The sequence below is a fragment of the Podarcis tiliguerta genome, assembly GCF_965153285.1.
Source record: "Podarcis tiliguerta genome assembly, chromosome: 10".
NCBI classification, from domain to species: domain Eukaryota; kingdom Metazoa; phylum Chordata; class Lepidosauria; order Squamata; family Lacertidae; genus Podarcis; species Podarcis tiliguerta.
In genome coordinates this window covers 70,395,857-70,414,700 of record NC_139543.1, presented here as the reverse complement: position 1 = coordinate 70,414,700, position 18,844 = coordinate 70,395,857, and the positions used below count along the sequence as shown (strand labels likewise).

Here is an 18,844-nt window from a genome sequence, read left to right as displayed (position 1 = left end):
CACAGATCCTGTTGGGATACTGCCAGGGAGACAAAGTCCATCTCGATTCCACGTCGTCTCCGGACGCCCATTGATCTCCCGTAGACACGCAGTATCAGCAATTAGCGACAGGAGCTCTAGAAATAGCTTTCCACATTCTAGATCCGATGCACACTCTTTTCAGCAGATATGCACACAGCGAAAGATGCAGTCAGGGGAGCATTATATAGAAGTTTATTCAGCGTTGGTCAGAACAAAGAAAACCATGACTGCCTGCTTGAGAGAGTTCCGGCAGAGAGAGATAGAAACGAAAGCAAAGACACAACAGAAACATCCTGTGAGACAGGAAATGCGCAGGCTGTGACACAAACATCCTGCTCCCTTTTAAGGTGGAACGGAAATATCCTAACAGATCCAACCTTTTAAACATCTTGGTTGACTTCCTCAAATCCCTCCCTTCTGAGTTTCCTTGTGATTAAAAGGAACAGCTTTCCAATATCATTATTAAACTAATCTCATTATTAAACATTTCTGCTTTTTTTGCAGAGGCGCTTAGCAACTGCACTTCCAGCTTGGTGGGCAACGAGGTCCAAGCCACCGACGAGCCCTGCTACACCTGCCAATGCAAGGTGAGCCCCGCCAGGTGACCCGCGCAGAGCTGTCAACTTACAGATTTGAAAATAAGGGATCAGCAGCCAAAATAAGGGATCAACAATTACTTTGATAAAATACATATTTTGTTGCATGCAAATGGCTTTACATACCTATTAGGTCCTATAAATTACCATATAGCATATATTCAACACAAAAAAAACAGCAACAGTTTGTTGTTGTCAAAGGGCAGCTGGACATAGAAAGGGCCCCATTACCCTCAGTAATTTAGGGCCTCATCAAACCTAAAACCAACCCTGATAGGGTCTGTCATTTTAGGGGGTGAAACTCAAATTTTGCAAACTTCTTCAGAAAAAGGCCTTAAAAATATGCTTTTGGGTGTGAGGAATTCAAACCTGCTATTATTTTTGTGACTGGACAACGTTTACCTTCTGAAAATGCCAGGCAATGCTTAATAATCATCATCATCATCATAGTAATAATATAACTGCAAGTATCTGGCAATCATTTTAAATGATTGCAATTTTACACACAGCCGGACATAGAAAGGGCCCCATTACCTTCAGTAGCTTATTTAAGGGACATCATCAATAAGGGACAGCAGCGGGACATGGCGCTGGGATAAGGGACTGTCCCGCCAAATAAGGGACGCTTGACAGCTATGGACCCGCGCCAGGCGAAAATGAGGCATTGCATGGCGCCGCAGGGCGCAGGAATCTCACAACTTGTTCCTGCCTCCTCCGGCAGAGGCGAAAGGAGAGAAAGCAAAGCCTTTTTGTAAGGGATACGCATGGAGCAGAAATGGGAGGAGCTAGGTGCCCCCACCTTCCTTTCTGGGCAAACTTTGGGGGTGGGCAGAATCCTGGGAACTCTAGTTTGCCTCCCAGAACTACAATTCCCAACGCCCTTAACAAACGGGCGTTCTCAGGATATTTTGGGAGGGGACCGCGTGGGCTTTGAACATACAACGCGGAAGCGACCCAAGCCTCTTTTTTAAAAAAATAATAATAATCATTTTTCTTGATTTTCCAATAAAAACAGCCCATCAACATATTCACATCATAATCCAATTAAAAACAATAAGCTAAATTTATTATTAATATTTATTTCATTTTATTACATATAAACATTTCGAAATAGGGGGAGGGATGAATAAAAAAAATAAGCTAAAATAATGAAAAGACCAAATTACAGTCCAAATTGTCAATTATTAATTTTCCCGGGCTCCCCATAGCCTGGACCTCTGAAGAGTATCTCCGATATGTTCGTCCCTGCCTCTTCTCGTTGTTTTCATGTTTTCCACATTCTGATCTTAACGCTTTAAACAACCCGAGCATCTTGCCTCAATGAAGCTGAAGGTCATGACGGACATTCCCGCAATGCAGAGTTAGACTGCGGAACTCCCTCCCACAGTAGGCAGCACCTAGAAGGCTTTGAAAGAGGATTGGATGGATTCAGGGAGGAGAAGAGGGCTAGTGACTAGCCAAAATGGCTATGCTCTGGCTGCTGAATCTCGGTTGCTGGAAAGCATTGCTCTTGGGTTCGAATCCTGTTTGTGAGTTTCCCATAATGGGATGAAACATACTCGGAGTCGAGTGTGGGACTTCATGCTCTTTATTCAGCTCACAGTGGTGAGGAGGAATGGAAGTTCCCCCGAGATGTCTGCTTTATATACATTATTTACACAATGGGCCCCACGTGATTGGCTAATTCCGGGATTCTCCTGTAGGCCAATCAGGTTGCGGATTCACTTCCACCTGGAGTTGGATTGTGTGGCTCCTGCGGACCAATCAGACTGCTGCATTCTGAATCCTATTGTTCTGGACCAATCAGACTGCTGCTTTCTGGATCCTATTGTTCTCAAACCAATCAGACTACTGCATTCTGACTCCTATTGCTCTGGGACCAACCAGACTGCTGCATTCTGGATCCTATTGTTCTGGGACCAGTCAGATGGCAGCATTCTGGATCCGGTTGTTCTAGGACCAATCAGACTGCTGCATTCTGAATCCTATTGTTCTCGAACCAATCAGACTGCTGCATTCAGACTCCTATTGTTCTAGGACCAATCAGATGGCTGCATTCTGGATCCGGTTGTTCTAGGACCAATCAGACTGCTGTGTTCTGATTCCTATTGTTCTGGGACCAATCAGACTGCTGCATTCTGGATCCTATTGTTCTGGGACCAATCAGTCGGCTGCATTCTGGATCCTATTGTTCTGGGACCAATCAGATGGCTGCATTCTGGATCCTATTGTTCTTGAACCAATCAGACTGCTGCATTCTGACTCCTATTGTTCTGGGACCAATCAGACTACTGCATTCTGGATCCTATTCAACTCAGTACATAACATCGTTTTACTCTCTTATGTTACGTCCTCTGAGATCTCCAAAACACACACACACACACACACACACACACACACACACACACCGCCTCTGATCTCCCAGCTCAGCTGTTGTCTGTTTCCACGCAGGACCTGACCTGGGTTTGTGTACACCAAGTCTGCCCAGCGCTGAGCTGCCCCACGGCGGAGCGTTTCACTCCGCACGGAGCCTGTTGCCCCATCTGCGATGGTGAGGTCTCTCCCTCCCTCCCCGATCTCTTATTTCCACCCCCCCCCCCACCTATCCAAAGCTTTCTTCTGGAGGGACAGGCCACCCAGACGGACTCACCACACCCTAGCGAGGGCTGACCTGGAGCCTGGAGGTGGGTGGGGTGGATTAAGGTTGGGTGGCCTCTCTCTGGCAAAACCCCACAAATACCATGTTTCGGGGAGTTCCCCTGATTTTCAACTCCCCCGGTCCAGCAAGCACAGATTTCTGCCTCGTACACCAGCTTGACCAGACCTGCCAGATAACCCTGAAGCACACACAAAGTCACATCTCCTTCCCTTCCCTTCCCTCATTTCTTCCTTTCTTCCCTCCCTCCCTTGTTCCTTCCTCCCTCCATCCCTTGTTCCTTCCTTCCTTCCTTCCTTCCTTCCTTCCTTCCTTCCTAACTTACCTCCTTCCTTCCTTCCTTCCTTCCTTCCTTCCTTCCTTCCTTCCTTCCTTCCTTTCTTTCTTTCTTTCTTTCTTTCTTTCTTTCTTTCCTCTTCCCTCCCTCCCTTCCTTTCCCCCTCCCTCCCTCCTTTCCTTCCTTCCTTCCTTCCTTCCTTCCTTCCTTCCTTCCTTTCTTTCTTTCTTTCCTCTTCCCTCCCTCCCTTCCTTTTCCCCTCCCTCCCTCCCTCCTTTCCTTCCTTCCTTCCTTCCTTCCTTCCTTCCTTCCTTCCTTCTTCCCTCGTTCCTTCCTTTCTTTCTTCCCTCTTCCCTCCCTTCCTTTGTTCCTTCCTCCCTCCCTTCTTCCCTTCCCTCCCTCCTTTCCTTCCTTCCTTTCTTTCTTCCCTCTTCCCTCCCTCCCTTCCTTTCCTCCTCCCTCCCTCCCTCCCTCCCTCCCTCCCTTCCCTCCTTCCTTCCTTCCTTCCTTCCCTCCCTCCCTCCCTCCTTTCCTTCCTTCCTTCTTCCCTCCCTCCTTTCTTTCCTTCCTTCCTTCCTTCCCTCCTTTTCCTAGCCCCCCCCCAGCTTCCCCTGACTTGAGCCCAGTGGTGTCCCGCTTATTCCTCCCTAACGCTCCCCCCCCCTTTTTCCAGAGTGTGTGATTGAGGTCGAGGGGCGACGCGTGTCTGACGGGGAGACCTGGAAAGACAGTGCGGACAACTGTGTCTCCTGTTCGTGCAACGTGAGTCCTGGCGGGGGGGGCAGGGGAGAGATCTGCCAAGGCCCCCCGGCAACCGTGAACGTCCTTTAATCTTTCCATCTTTCCTTGATGCGCAGCTGGGCCACGTGGAGTGCCACATCCAGGAATGCCTGCCCCTCGTGTGCCAAGACGGACTGGCGAAGTTGCAAGTGCCCGGGGAGTGCTGCGCCAAGTGCCAAGGTAGGAGCTGGGCGGCTCAGCTGTTCAAAACATGTCAGTGTGATAAAATCTGTGAAGCGAGAAGCCAGAACTTCTCTTAGGGATTATAGGCGCAGAAATCCCAAAATAGGTAGAGTTGTAACAACAGCAGCTAGGATTCTATATGTGCAGAAGTGGAAATAGAATTTTCAAGCCAGGAAGACTATGCAGACTGACAAAATAAGCAGCAAAATTAAGAAAATTTCACGATGAGCATTTTTGTGGAAGAAAGAATGCCTTTTTCAGACTATTTCAATAAATGTTATAGTATGATGAACTCGTGGCCAGGATTTGAGCTGTGAGCAACAGAAGCAATTGAGAGGGTTGGACAGTGTTCTCGAAGGTACCAACATGAGTTTGACCAAACTAAACGACTAAACAACAACAGTGGTACCTTGGTTCTCAAACTTAATCCGTTCCAGAAGTCCGTTCCAAAACCAAAGTGTTCCAAAACAACTATAAATTGTTAGATAAACAACTACCTGACATTTAGAAGACATCTGAAGGCAGCTCTGTTCAGGGAAGTTTTTAATGTGTGACATTTTAATGTATTTTTAATCTTGGTCGGAAGCCGCCCAGAGTGGCTGGGGAGACCCAGCCAGATGGGCGGGGTACAAATAATAAAGTATTATTATTATTATTATTATTATTATTATTATTATTATCACTATTCACTGTTCCCAAAAGGGATGTCTCTGGTCTTTTGCTATGTGAAGGTCTTAGTAACTTTTTTATTTCTTCGTGGATCGTGTCCCAGGACGGGTGCCTTCTCTCTTTCTTTTTTTTAAATAATATTTATTGAATATTTTATAATTATAAAAGGAAAGACAATAAAGAAAAACAATACATAGATTCAACAAACAATACGTCAACAATAAAAAAGAATACAATACAACAATACAACATAAAGAAAACAAAAACATTTAAACACACATCCAAATTTCATATCTATATCTGTCATCTGCTTATTTCCTTGACTTCCTCGCACCTCCCTTTTTTGTATTCTAGTTCAAATTTGCTAATTCAACAAATCCTTTCCTTCTTCAATTTTGTTCTATAATTTATCCTAACGCAATTTAACTTTAAATTGTCCACTTTAACACATTAACAATTAATATTCATATAATTCTTAATAATACTTCTGCTAAAACCATATAACTTCATTCCAGTATTCTTCTAACATTCATTAATTTTGCAATATTTCTGTAAATATACTTTAATTTTTTTCCAATCTTCCTCCATTGACTCTTCTCCCTGGTCTCGGATTCTGCCAGTCATATCCGCCATTTCCATGTACAGTGGTGCCTCGCAAGACGAAAAGAATCCGTTCCGCGAGTCTCTTCGTCTTGCGGTTTTTTTCGTCTTGCGAAGCAACCCCATTAGCGGATTAGCGCTATTAGCGGTTTAGTGGCTATTAGCGGCTATTAAAGGCTTAAGGGATTAGTGGATTAGCTGCTAAAAGGCTATTAGCGGCTTAGATCAGCTGATAAGCGGCTTAGCGAACAGCTGATAAGCGGCTTAGCTAACAGCTGTTAAGCGGCTTAGGGGCTTGGGAAAAAGGCTGGGAGGGGGAAAAAACCCAGGAATCGCAAGACATTTTCGTCTTGCGAAGCAAGCCCATAGCAAATTCGTCCTGCGAAGCACCTCCGAAACGGAAAACCCTTTCGTCTAGCAGGTTTTCCATCTTGTGAGGCATTCGTCTTGCGGGGCACCACTGTAGTCCATCAGTTTCATCTGCAGAACAGGTGCCTTCTCAACAGGCTGACCGCCCTTCCTCTCCGCTCTCCCCAGACCCAAGCGCCACCTGCACCCACCAAGGCCAGACCTTCCAGTCCAATGACCACTGGCAGGTGGACGAGTGCACGGCCTGCACATGTGTGTCTGGAGAGGTGCACTGCCGGAACGAGCGTTGCCCACCCGCTGCCTGCGCCGCCGTGAGTTGAAGGGGTAGAGGGGAGATTCATCCAGCCCTTGGAAGCTCATGGCGGGGTCTTCGCTCCATGAGCCGCTGTTTGAGGATCGCCACTGGTGGGCGGGGAGAACCAATGCTCCTTTCAGAGAACCAGTGTGGTGTAGTGGTTAAGAGCCGTGGACTCGTAATCTGGGGAACCGGGTTTGCTTCCCCGCTCCTCCACAAGCAGCTGCTGGGTGACCTTGGGCCAGTCACACTTCTCTGAAGTCTCTCAGCCCCACTCACCTCACAGAGCGCTTGTTGGGGGGGAGGAAGGGAAAGGAGAATGTTAGCCGCTTTGAGACTCCTTCGGGTAGTGATAAAGCGGGATATCAAATTCAAACTCTTCTTCTGCTGCTCCAGTGCGGTTGGAGGATGGATGGCGGCTAACAGATTGAGGTTGAATCCTGACAGGACAGAAGTACTGTTTTGGGGGGACAGGGGGCGGGCGGGTGTGGAGGAATCCCTGGTCCTGAATGGGGTAACTGTGCCCCTGAAGGATCAGGTGCCCAGCCTGGGAGTCATTCTGGACTCACAGTTGTCCATGGAGGCGCAGGTCAGTTCTGTGTCCCGGGCAGCTCCGTTCTGGTACGCAGGATGAGACCCTCCCTGCCCGCAGACTGTCTGGCCAGAGTGGTGCATGCTCTAGTTATCTCTCGCTTGGACTACTGCAACGCTCTATGTGGGGCTACCATTGAAGGTGACTCGGAAACTACAATAATCCAGAATGCGGCAGCTAGACTGGTGACTGGGAGTGGCCTCTGAGACCACAATGGCTCCCAGTACGTTTCCAAGCACAATTCAAAGTGTTGGTGCTGACCTTGAAAGCCCTAAACGGCCTCAGTCCAGTATACCTGAAGGAGCATCTCCACCCCCATCATTCAGCCCGGACACTGAGGTCCAGCTCCGAGGGCCTTCTGGTGGTTCCCTCCCTGCGAGAAGCCAAGTTACAGAGAACCAGGCAGAGGGCCTTCTCGGTGGTGGTGCCCGCCCTGTGGAACGCCCTCCCACCAGATGTCAAAGAGAAAAACAACTACCAGACTTTTAGAATACATCTGAAGGCAGCCTTGTTTAGGGAAGCTTTTAATGTTTAATAGGTTATTGTATTTTAGTGTACTGTTGGAAGCCGCCCGGAGTGGCTGGGGAAATCCACCCAGATGGGCAGGGTATAAATAATAAATTATTATTATATTTCTTGCTGTAGAATATTCTTGTAGGGAAGTTGTCACGCTGCAGTTTGCGTGGCTGCCACTAGGTGGCGATGCCAGTGGGAGCATGACAACAGAACAGCAGGCAACGCAAGGAAGCAAGTTAGCGGTTGGGTGATAGTTGACTCACCCAGATGAGCTGCAGTGGAACAGCCAGGACAGGGCAGGGCACCACTACAGCACCGATCCTGCTCTGCTGCCACCAACATCTGCCTTGGGAGCTTCAGAGGGAGAGGAGGAAGAAAGAGGCGATGGATTAGGAGCCACTGTCATGCAGTGGTTGGACCTGGGAAACGTGATCAGATCTGCACTTAGCCCTGAAGCCATTTCAGACGCTCCTAAGATACAGTCCAGAAAGAGGGGAGCGGGAAGAATGCCACGCTGACACTCTTGCTCCCTTCCTTTGCCCGGCAGGATGAGACGCCCACCCTGATCCCTGGCATGTGCTGCCCGCACTGCGTCCCTCGCCCCGCCACCTGCGTGGCTTTCGGCGACCCGCACTACCGCACTTTCGACGGCAAGATGGTCCACTTTCAGGGCAGCTGCACCTACGTCCTGGCCCAAGACTGCGACGGGGGAGACTTCAGGTGAGACTGGTCCGTCCTACGGAGGCGTGGCAAAGAGAACAAAGGAAGAGGGGATGTGCTAGATGGCAGTTCCACAGTTCTCTGGGAGCAGCCACCATAGAAGGCCCTGTCTGGGTGGCGGGACCGAGAGAGGGGACTTTCAACTAGCCTGGGCCTTTTAGATGTTTTAGATCAGTGGCTCCCAATTGGCTAATTACTGAGGACCCCCTAATTTTCAAAAGCCAAGCCACGCCCCCCCCACTTTTGAAAAATTTTGTTAACTCTATGGCAGTTAGCTCTGCAAAACAAAATGTGGGGTAGTCCCTAATAAGCAAAGAGTTTTAAGCATACTGGACCCCTAATTGGGAACCGCTGTTTTCAATGTTTTATTTATTCATTATTGGATGTTTATTTATTTATTATTAGATGTTGTTATTAGATGAGTTATTTATTTATTAGATGTTTCATTTGCCCAAAGGCATATACAGTCATACCTTGGGTTACAGACGCTCCAGGTTGCGTAATTTCGGGTTGCGCACCGCTCCAAACCCGGAAATACTGGAACAGGTTACTTCTGGGTTTCAGCACTTGTGCATGCACAGAAGCATTAAATCACGTTTTGCACATGCGCAGAAATGCCGAATCGTGTCCCGTGCATGCGCAGACACGGCGCAGCGGGTTGCAAACGCTACGGGTTGCAAACATGCTTCCTGCACGGATCACATTCGCAACCCGAGCGCCCACTGTAGTAGACCAGACACGTGGACTGAAGATGGAATCATTGGAGGGAAAGCACGGCTCCCCTGGAAAACGCCCACATGGTCTGTTTCCTGACAGTGATAGAAAAGTCTTTGCTACAGTCCTGAACCTTAAAATTTAATTTGTTGGAAGCCGCCCAGAGTGGCTGGGGCAGCCCAGGCCGATGAGTGGCATATAAATATTATTATTATTAGGCTTTATATCTCAGAACCAGCGCTTTGAATTGTTCCAATAAACGACCAGTAGCCATTAGATTTCTTTTAGCAAGAGAGTCATCCACTTGCTAAAGTGTGCATGCAAACGAAAGCTCATACCAATAACAAACCTAGTTGGTCTTTAAGGTGCTACTGGAAGGAATTTTTTTATTTTGTTTCTGCTGTGATAAGAGTTTTTGTGCAATGTTTATGATTCTATCTCTTGTAATATTGCCATATTTTTATATATCTTTTGTCCCCTTGCCTTACACCTGACGGTGATCAGTTTTCTTTGTTTCTTTCTCACTAATGCTAGAACACTTGTTTGTTATACATTTAATTTTTTTTAAAAAAAACACGTAAATGTAACAATATGTCGTGATAAAGAACTCCCTGTTTTCCCTTCCCCTCCTCCATAGCATCCACGTGACTAATGATGACCGTGGACGGACAGGCGTCTCCTGGACCAAGGAAGTGGCCGTGATGATTGGCGACACCACCGTCCGGCTGCTCCAGGACCGGGTTGTCATGGTGAGGGGCAGGAGGGGAGGGGCTGTGATCGGCTGCTCCAACCCCCTGAAGAAGCTCCTCCTCCTCCTCCTAAGCTGGCTCTTGGGATCAGGGCCATCTTTAGCATATGCACCTCCGGGGTGCAAAGATCCACCCAGCGTCCCCAAATTTAGTTTAAAGGTAAAGGGACCCCTGACCCTTAGGTCCAGTCGTGGCCGACTCTGGGGTTGCGGCGCTCATCTCGGTTTATTGGCCGAGGGAGCCGGCGTACAGCTTCCGGTTCACGTGGCCAGCAGGACTAAGCCTCTTCTGGCGAACCAGAGCAGCGCATGGAAACGCCGTTTACCTTCCCACCGGAGCGGTACCTATTTATCTACTTGCACTGGTGTGCTTTCGAACTGCTAGGCTGGCAGGAGCAGGGACCGAGCAACGGGAGCTCAATCCGTCGCGGGGATTCGAACCGCCGACCTTCTGATCGGAAGGTCCTAGGCTCTGTGGTTTAACCCACAGCGCCACCCGCATCCCTAATTTTTTAAGGGGGGGCCAACTCAAAGTTTTTGAGCTTTTGGGGGGGGAGAGAAAATCACTCGCCTGTAACAACGACACAGCGGAAATAATAACTGCTTTTGTTTCCTGAGTCACTGGGAATATTTGATGCTATGTAGTAATAGAGCAACGGGGGGGGGGGGCGGAGACTTTTGCTCCATTGCTTTTCACCACCGCCAGTCAAGAGGTATACATTTGGCACCCCCTAGGATTCGGCGCCATAAGAAAATGGCTGCAGGAGAGCAGCAGGCAGCAAAAGAACAGCAACAAGAGAGAGACAAAAATTAGAAATCAAGAGTTGAGAAAATGGCTGCGTGACTCGGCTCTTTTATGGAGTCAGCCAGATCCACGCCCATCTCCCAGGTCACATGCAAGGGGAGATGCTCCAGACCAGTGGAACAGAAAGTTGCACTGACTGGATGTCCCCCTGCTTGTGCCCATTCTAGGGAAAGAAGGAATGTTGCATTTGAGTGCACCAATGGATTACATCCTACTTCTTCCTCTCCAGGGCTTTCACCCAAGCAATCGGAGGCTGTGCCTTCCTGAGAACCCATCTCTCCTCTGCCCTGTTCACACCTCTCCTGGTTCTGGTGCTGGGGTATGAGAGCTCACCAGCCGCGTGCTAGCAGCACATTGTTTACATCATGTGATTCTTCTGGTGGTACTGAGCGTGAGACAGGATGTCCTACGCTGTTCTCAAGGTTGTGTTCTCAGTGTAACTTGAGACCTTCCTGTTGTTGCTGCAAAGGAGGAGTGAGTGAGTTGTACGGAGGCTTCTGAGAGAGAAGTCATGATTTGTACTAGCTCGTGTACAGTCTGTGGAATCAAGTAGAATGAGTTAGACCAGTGTTCCCCAACCTTGGGCCTCCAGCTGTTTTTGGACTACAACTCCCATCATCCCTCGCTAGCAAGACCAGTGGTCAAGGATGATGGGAATTGTAGTCCAAAAACAGCTGGAGGCCCAAGGTTGGGGAACACTGAGTTAGACTACTTTCAGACTGTTTTCTTTCTTCTGCTGAGATGCAAGGGGAAAGGGAGCGTGCATCTCTCAAAAGGGAGGTGTCGCTTGTTACTGATCTCCCTGGACTGAGCTAAGACCAGCCAGGGGCAGATCACCGGCAGGAGGCCCCAGGGCAAGGGAAGAGGAATCAGCCTTTCCTGAGGGGGCCGATTGCCAACAAATGGTAGCAGAGGATGGCTGGTGGTGGATGGCAAATGGTAGCAGAGACCAGGGAGAAGAGAGCTTGTCTCAGCAGCAGGAGGAAATCATAGAATCATAGAATCCTAGAGTTGGAAAAGACCACAAGGGCCATCGAGTCCAACCCCCTGCCAAGCAGGAAACACCATCAGAGCACTCCTGACATATGGTTGTCAAGCCTCTGCTTAAAGACCTCCAAAGAAGGAGACTCCACCACACTCCTTGGCAGCAAATTCCACTGTCGAACAGCTCTTACTGTCAGGAAGTTCTTCCTAATGTTGAGGTGGAATCTTCTTTCTTGTAGTTGGGATCCATTGCTCCGTGTCCGCTTCTCTGGAGCAGCAGAAAACAACCTTTCTCCATCCTCTAGGTGACATCCTTTTATATATTTGAACATGGCTATCACATCACCCCTCAACCTCCTCTTCTCCAGGCTAAACATGCCCAGCTCCCTTAGCCGTTCCTCATAAGGCATCGTTTCCAGGCCTTTGACCATTTTGGTTGCCCTCCTCTGGACACGTTCCAGTTTGTCAGTGTCCTTCTTGAACTGTGGTGCCCAGAACTGGACACAGTAGTCCAGGTGAGGTCTGACCAGAGCAGAATACAGTGGCACTATTACTTCCCTTGATCTAGATGCTATACTCCTATTGATGCAGCCCAGAATTGCATTGGCTTTTTTAGCTGCCGCGTCACACTGTTGGCTCATGTCAAGTTTGTGGTCTACCAAGACTCCTAGATCCTTTTCACATGTACTGCTCTCAAGCCAGGTGTCACCCATCTTGTATTTGTGCCTCTCATTTTTTTTGCCCTAGTGCAATACTTTACATTTCTCCCTGTTAAAATTCATCTTGTTTGTTTTGGCCCAGTTCTGTCAAGATCGTTTTGAAGTGTGATCCTGTCCTCTGGGGTGTTAGCCACCCGAATACCTATGACTCTTCACCAAACTGGTTTCTGTCTGCCTCTTGGCCCCCTTTCTCTCCTGCTTCAGCTTCCGCCTCTGATTCTAGACTTCTCTCTGCCACCGAATCTCCCCTCTCACTAAACCCTGTTGCCTCTTCTGCTTCCGACACCTACTCCTCCCAGTCTGCTCCCTCTTCCCCTGTGGACCACGCAACATCGCCCCACCACCGCTTCCTGGAATCTGAGCCTCCTTTCCTTGGGGGCTCCCCACCTGGTTCCGCCCTCCATCACTCTGTGTCCAACCAGCCGCAGCAGACCTCTTTCTTCCCTGTAGCCCCTGGGCCTGATGCAGCTGATTCTGCTTATGTTCTTATGTCCTCTTCACCAGGTGGACTCCCAGACGGTGACCCTCCCGTTCCTGAAGGAGCCACATCTCTATGTGGAGCTCAAGGCCAGCACGCTCCTCTTGAACACCAACATTGGAGTCAAGGTACAGAGAGGGATGGGGACATGATTTCTGGAGAAAAGACTCCAGGGTGCTGGGGAGGGGGAAGATGCCATTTCTGTAGCCTTCTCAAGGAGTTGCATCTCCAAGGGACACAGACAAGCTGGAACATGCTTAACCCAAATGATTAAAAGGTCTGAAAACCAAGCCTTATGAGAAACAGAGAAGAGAAGACTAAGAGGAGAAATCATCATAATTTATTATTTATACCCCGCCCATCTGGCTGGGTTTCCCCAGCCACTCTGGGCGGCTTCCAACAAAACACTAAAATACAATAACCTATTAAGCATTAAAAGCTTCCCTAAACAGGGCTGCCTTCAGATGTCTATTAAAACTTTGGTAGTTCTTTTTCTCTTTGACATATGGTGGGAAAGGATTCCACAGGGGAGATGCCACCACCGAGAAGGCCCTCTGCCTGGTTCCCTGTAAGTTGGCTTCTCGCAAGTAGGGAACCGCCAGAAGGCCCTCGGAGCTGGACCTCAGTGTCCGGGCAGAACGATGGGGGTGGAGACGCTCCTTCAGATATACTGGACCGAGGCCGTTTAGGGCTTTCAAGGTCAGCACCAACACTTTGAATTGTGCTCGGAAACGTACTGGGAGCCAATGTTGGTCTTTCAAGACCGGTGTTATATGGTCTCAGCGGCTGCTCCCAGTCACCAGTCTAGCTGCCGCATTCTGGATTAGTTGTAGTTTCTGGGTCACCTTCAAAGGTAACCCCACGTAGAGCGCATTGCACTAGTCCAAGCGAGAGATAACTAGAGCATGCACCACTCTGGTGAGACAGTCTGCGGGCAGGGAGGGTCTCATCCTGTATACCAGATGGAGCTGATAAACAGCTGCCCTGGACACAGAACTTACCTGGGCCTCCATGGACAGCTGTGAGTCCAAAATGACTCCCAGGCTGCTCACCTGGTCCTTCAGGGGCACAGTTACCCCATTCAGGACCAGGGAGTCCTCCACACCCACCCACCTCCTGTCCCCCCAAAACAGTACTTCTGTCTTGTCAGGATAGCCATCTTCAAGATAGCCATCTTCAAATATCTCAAGGGCTGTCCCATACGGAGCAAGCTGGTGTTCTGCTGCTCCAGATCTGGTCCAAAAAGAGAGCTCTTGTCCATGGGCTGCCATGCTGAGATATCTGAAAATGGCTCTCAGTCTCCTCTTTTCCAGGCTAAACATACCCAGCTCCTTCGACCGTTCCTCATCAGGCTTGGTTTCCAGACCCAGGATCATCTTGGTCGCCCTCCTCTGCACACATTCCAAAAAGTTTAATCAAAAAGTTTAAGGAAAAAATTAACCTAGAATTGAACAAAGCCTTAAGGCAACGGATTTCAGATGGTTTATCATTTATAAATATCAAACTCCTGAGATAAATACAGATCTTTTAAGAAAGCAATTGCTACAGAAAGAAATGTATTGGATTTATAGATTTGGTTCCTTAATTCCGTCAGGTCTCAATTCTTATATTGACTTTAGTTCCTTCTTATAATAATTTCTTACAACTCTATTTAATATTATTCTTGTTATTCTTTACAAACCTTAGCAATCCCACCCTTTCTTTGAACTGCATGGTCTGCCCCTTTAAAAATTCTTTCACCCTACAGTATAAACACCCTATATCAGTCTTTAACATCTGCAGTCAGGAGTGTTTCTGCCCTGTTTTTGAGTTTGTTTAAAATCTAAAACAGCTTATCTCGTTTTCACAGCCGTGTCCTCAATTTCTTATTACTGCTGCTTGGCTCTCTGAAATAGGGCTATGTGCAAAACTTGTCCAAAACAAACCTTTTTTGTAAACTCAGGGAAGCGTTTCAGCCCTGCTCTTGAGCTTGTTTAAAATCATTTAAGGTTTATGATTTCTCTATTTCCTTCTGAGGAGACTGATTAGTTCAGTGAAACGAGGTTTGTAGCCGCCATCTCGTTAAGGCTTTGCTCAATTCTAGGTTAATTTTTTCCTTAAACTTTTTGATTTTTGTAATTTAGTTTAACCCTATAGTCGATTACCGTATTTTCTGCTCCATAAGACACACTTTTTTCCTCCTAAAAAGTAAGGGGAAATGTCTGTGCGTCTTATGGAGCGAATGCGTGGTCCCTGGAGCCGAATTGCCCTGGGGCAAAAAGCAGATCATGCTTCTTCTTTTTTTAGAAAGAGGGAAGGGGGTATTGAAACAAAGCCGCTGAGCAGCTGATCGGCAAGCGATCGGGAGGGGAATAATGGACTCAAGCGATAAAGGAGGCTGCCTGGGAGGGGGGAGGTAAAAGCACATGGATCCTCAGGATTTTTGCACTGGGTCACCCCAAATTCACCATCAGATCATATAGCATGTCCATGGCTACAGCCTGCACCAAAAAACACACACATCCACTGTTTCGTGGGGCTGCAATGGTGCAAAAACGTGGTTACAAAGAACGGATCCACATGGATCCTCAGGATTTTTGCATTGGGCTACCCCAAACTCACCGTCAAATCACATCATGTCTGTGGCCACAGCATGAACCACAAAAATCATACAGCCACTGTTTCGTTCAGAATATTATTTTTCTTGTTTTCCTCCTCTAAAAACTAGGTGTGTCTTGTGGTCAGGTGCCTCTTATGGAGCGAAACATACAGTACTTCTCGTTTCAGGGATTTTCATTTGTTTGGTGTAATTTCTTGGTTCCGTGACTGTCGTTTCCCCACTAGGTTCTATGGAACGGCCGCTCCCACCTGGAGGTCAGCGTCCCCGGCACATACAAAGGCCACACCTGTGGCCTGTGTGGCAACTTCAATAACTATCCACAGGACGACCTGCGCCTCCGTTCCGGCCACCTCACCTTGTCAGAGGCGGCTTTTGGCAACAGCTGGAAGGTAACAGCAGTAAGGGGGTGGGTGGCAGGGGCACAGCTGCCAACTTTTCCCTTTTCTTACGAGGAATCCTATTCGGAATAAGGGAATTTCCCTTTAAAAAAGGAAAAAGTTGACAGAAAGCAAGGAGGAATTAAAGAACCTTTTAATGAGGGTGAAAGAGGAGAGCGCAAAATATGGTCTGAAGCTCAACATCAAAAAAACGAAGATAATGGCCACTGGGCCCATCACCTCCTGGCAAATAGAAGGGGAAGAAATGGAGGCAGTGAGAGATTTAACTTTCTTGGGCTCCATGATCACTGCAGATGGTGACAGCAGTCATGAAATTAAAAGACACCTGCTCCTTGGGAGAAAGGCGATGGCAAACCTAGACAGCATCTTAAAAAGCAGAGACATCACCTTGCCAACAAAGGTCTGTATAGTTAAAGCTATGGTTTTCCCAGTAGTGATGTATGGAAGTGAGAGCTGGACCATAAAGAAGGCTGATCGACAAAGAATGGATACTTTTGAATTATGGTGCTGCAGGAGACTCTTGAGAGTCCCATGGACTGCAAGAAGATCCAACCTATCCATTCTGAAGGAAATCAGCCCTGAGTGCTCAGTGGAAGGACACATCCTGAAGCTGAGGCTCCAAGACTTTGGCCACCTCACGAGAAGAGAAGACTCCCTGGAAAAGACCCTGATGTTGGGAAAGATGGAGGGCACAAGGAGAAGGGGACGACAGAGGACGAGATGGTTGGACAGTGTTCTTGAAGCTACCAGCATGAGTTTGACCAAACTGCGGGAGGCAGTGGAAGACAGGAGTGCCTGGCATGCTCTGGTCCAGGGGGTCACGAAGAGTCAGACACGACTAAACCACTAAGCAACAACAGTGGGCAGGGGTGCTAGACCCCAGCCATCGGGGCCACACCGGATGCCACCTTGCATCGAGACAGACCCATTGGTCCATCTAGTGGTGTCTTCTCTTTCCATGGTTCATTCTACATATCACAAATCCCTGCATATTTTACAAAAACCAAAGCATTCAGTATTCCGTGATTACATCCATCTAACTTTATTTCTACTGTTGCATTTATCATTATGATAAATTCAATTTATCATAAATTCATAAAGGAAATTAAACAACACCTTACGGGTTGGATCCAATACCATCAATTGCATGAAGCGTTCAGGACAGATAAGAAAAAAGGTTTCTCAAATGAACCTTCATTATTAGAAAAAGTGTTATTACAAAACATAACTAAGGTAATATCAAAAATGTGTGATACATTATTGGAGTGGGAGGTCAAAGACGATCAGGTCAAGGAAGTAATGATCAATTGGGCTTTAGATATCTGGAAAAACATTGGGAAGAACTATGGAGAAAGAACTGGAAATTTACAGCCTGTGAAGTATTGAGGGGAAATCTAATCAATATGTTTTATAGATGGTACTTAACACCTACCAAAATAGCTAAGATGTATAGGACAAAATAGGGACGCGGGTGGCGCTGTGGGTAAAACCTCAGTGCCTAGGACTTGCCGATCGTATGGTCGGCGGTTCGAATCTCCGCGGCGGGGTGAGCTCCCGTCTTTCGGTCCCAGCTCCTGCCCACCTAGCAGTTCGAAAGCATGTCGAAGTGCAAGTAGATAAATAGGTACCGCTTTATAGCGGGAAGGTAAACGGTGTTTCCGTGTGCTGCGCTGGTGCAGGCTCGCCAGAGCAGCTTCGTCACGCTGGCCACGTGACCCGGAAGTGTCTTCGGACAGCGCTGGCCCCCGGCCTCTTAAGCGAGATGGGCGCGCAACCCTAGAGTCGGACACGACTGGCCCGTACGGACAGGGGTACCTTTACCTTTACTTTTATAAGACAAAATACACTGTGGAATTTATCTTAATGCTGCCAGTGTTTTCAGGTGTACACAATTTCCCCCCATATATTCAACAAACATTTCCCAATCTCCTCTAAACATATGTTCTTCTTGCTCTCTTATTCCATATGTTGTCTGCAAGCTGCACATATTATATATATACAGTGGTACCTCGCAAAACGAATGCCTCGCATGACGAAAGAGTTTTTCGTTTTTTGAGTTGCTTCGCAAGACGAATTTCCCTATGGGCTTGCTTCGCAAGATGAAAACGTCTTGCGCCTTTTTCTTAAAACCGTCAATGCATTCCTATGGGAAACCGTCAATGCACAGTGGTGCTTCGCAAGACGAAAAAATTCACAAGACGAAAAAACTCGCAGAACGAATTAATTTCGTCTTGCGAGGCACCACTGTATATATATATATATGTTTTTTAACATATCATTTTCAACAGTAATTAAACATACTTTTACATCTTATTCAATTTTTTTGACTTCCGTTAATCCTGTCTGAAAATTTTCCAGTCTAATCTCTCAGTATGCATTTCTTATCTTCCCTGTTACATTTCAAACTCCTAACCAATATCTCTATCTTTTTCTACTTTGTAACGCTTTGTATATTTCTCCTTACAAAACTTCTTGTAATCCTACTAGCGTAATTTGTTGATTTCAAGCTGCGCAACTTAAGTCGCCAATCTTCTTTTATTGAGACCTTTCTCGTTTCCCATTTTGGGGCTCTGTCCCCAAGTTCTTAGGGGTGTTTGGGTGCTCTTCTGACATCCTTCTGTTTCTTCCGGCTCAGGTGACCGGCGCCAACGCCACTGGACCTGCCCGCTGCCCCGATGCGCCGGACGTGGACCCCTGCAAGGAGTCTGGCTACCGCTCCCGGAAAGAGGCCAACGCCCGCTGCAAGGTCCTCAAGGCGCCTCCCTTCGAGCGCTGCCACCCTGCCGTCCCACCAGAGCCCTTCTTCGCCTCCTGCGTCTACGATCTCTGTGCCTGCGGAGCGACCGCGGCGGAAGACTGCCTCTGCGAGGCCCTAGAGGCCTACGCCGCCCAGTGCCGGCGGGCAGGGCTGGTGCTGCATTGGCGATCGCCCACGCTCTGCGGTGAGGAGGCAGGCAAGGTGGGGGGGCAGGAGGGGGGATGGGAGGCCCGTGGACATAGATGACCCTTGGGGGTCCCTTCCGACTCTACCATTCTTTTATTTTTTTAATCGTTTTCTTTAATATAGTGGTACCTTGGTTCTCAAACTTAATCCGTTCCGGAAGTCTGTTCCAAAACCAAAGCAT

General features: G+C 47.9%; 1 protein-coding gene across 1 annotated transcript in view; it reads left to right on the top strand.

The window, feature by feature from the left end:
* The window catches only part of KCP (kielin cysteine rich BMP regulator), a gene marked incomplete at its 5' end in the record, with an annotated part of 94,269 nt that overhangs the window by 73,122 nt on the left and 2,303 nt on the right, over nucleotides 1–18,844 (top strand). The window contains 10 exons of the mRNA XM_083401219.1: nucleotides 526–608; nucleotides 3,069–3,168; nucleotides 4,224–4,312; nucleotides 4,408–4,510; nucleotides 6,320–6,462; nucleotides 8,102–8,274; nucleotides 9,626–9,737; nucleotides 12,749–12,850; nucleotides 15,546–15,710; nucleotides 18,355–18,661. Coding sequence (XP_083257345.1) covers nucleotides 526–608; nucleotides 3,069–3,168; nucleotides 4,224–4,312; nucleotides 4,408–4,510; nucleotides 6,320–6,462; nucleotides 8,102–8,274; nucleotides 9,626–9,737; nucleotides 12,749–12,850; nucleotides 15,546–15,710; nucleotides 18,355–18,661 — 1,377 coding nt within the window. The remainder of the gene's footprint in view (nucleotides 1–525; nucleotides 609–3,068; nucleotides 3,169–4,223; nucleotides 4,313–4,407; nucleotides 4,511–6,319; nucleotides 6,463–8,101; nucleotides 8,275–9,625; nucleotides 9,738–12,748; nucleotides 12,851–15,545; nucleotides 15,711–18,354; nucleotides 18,662–18,844) is intronic.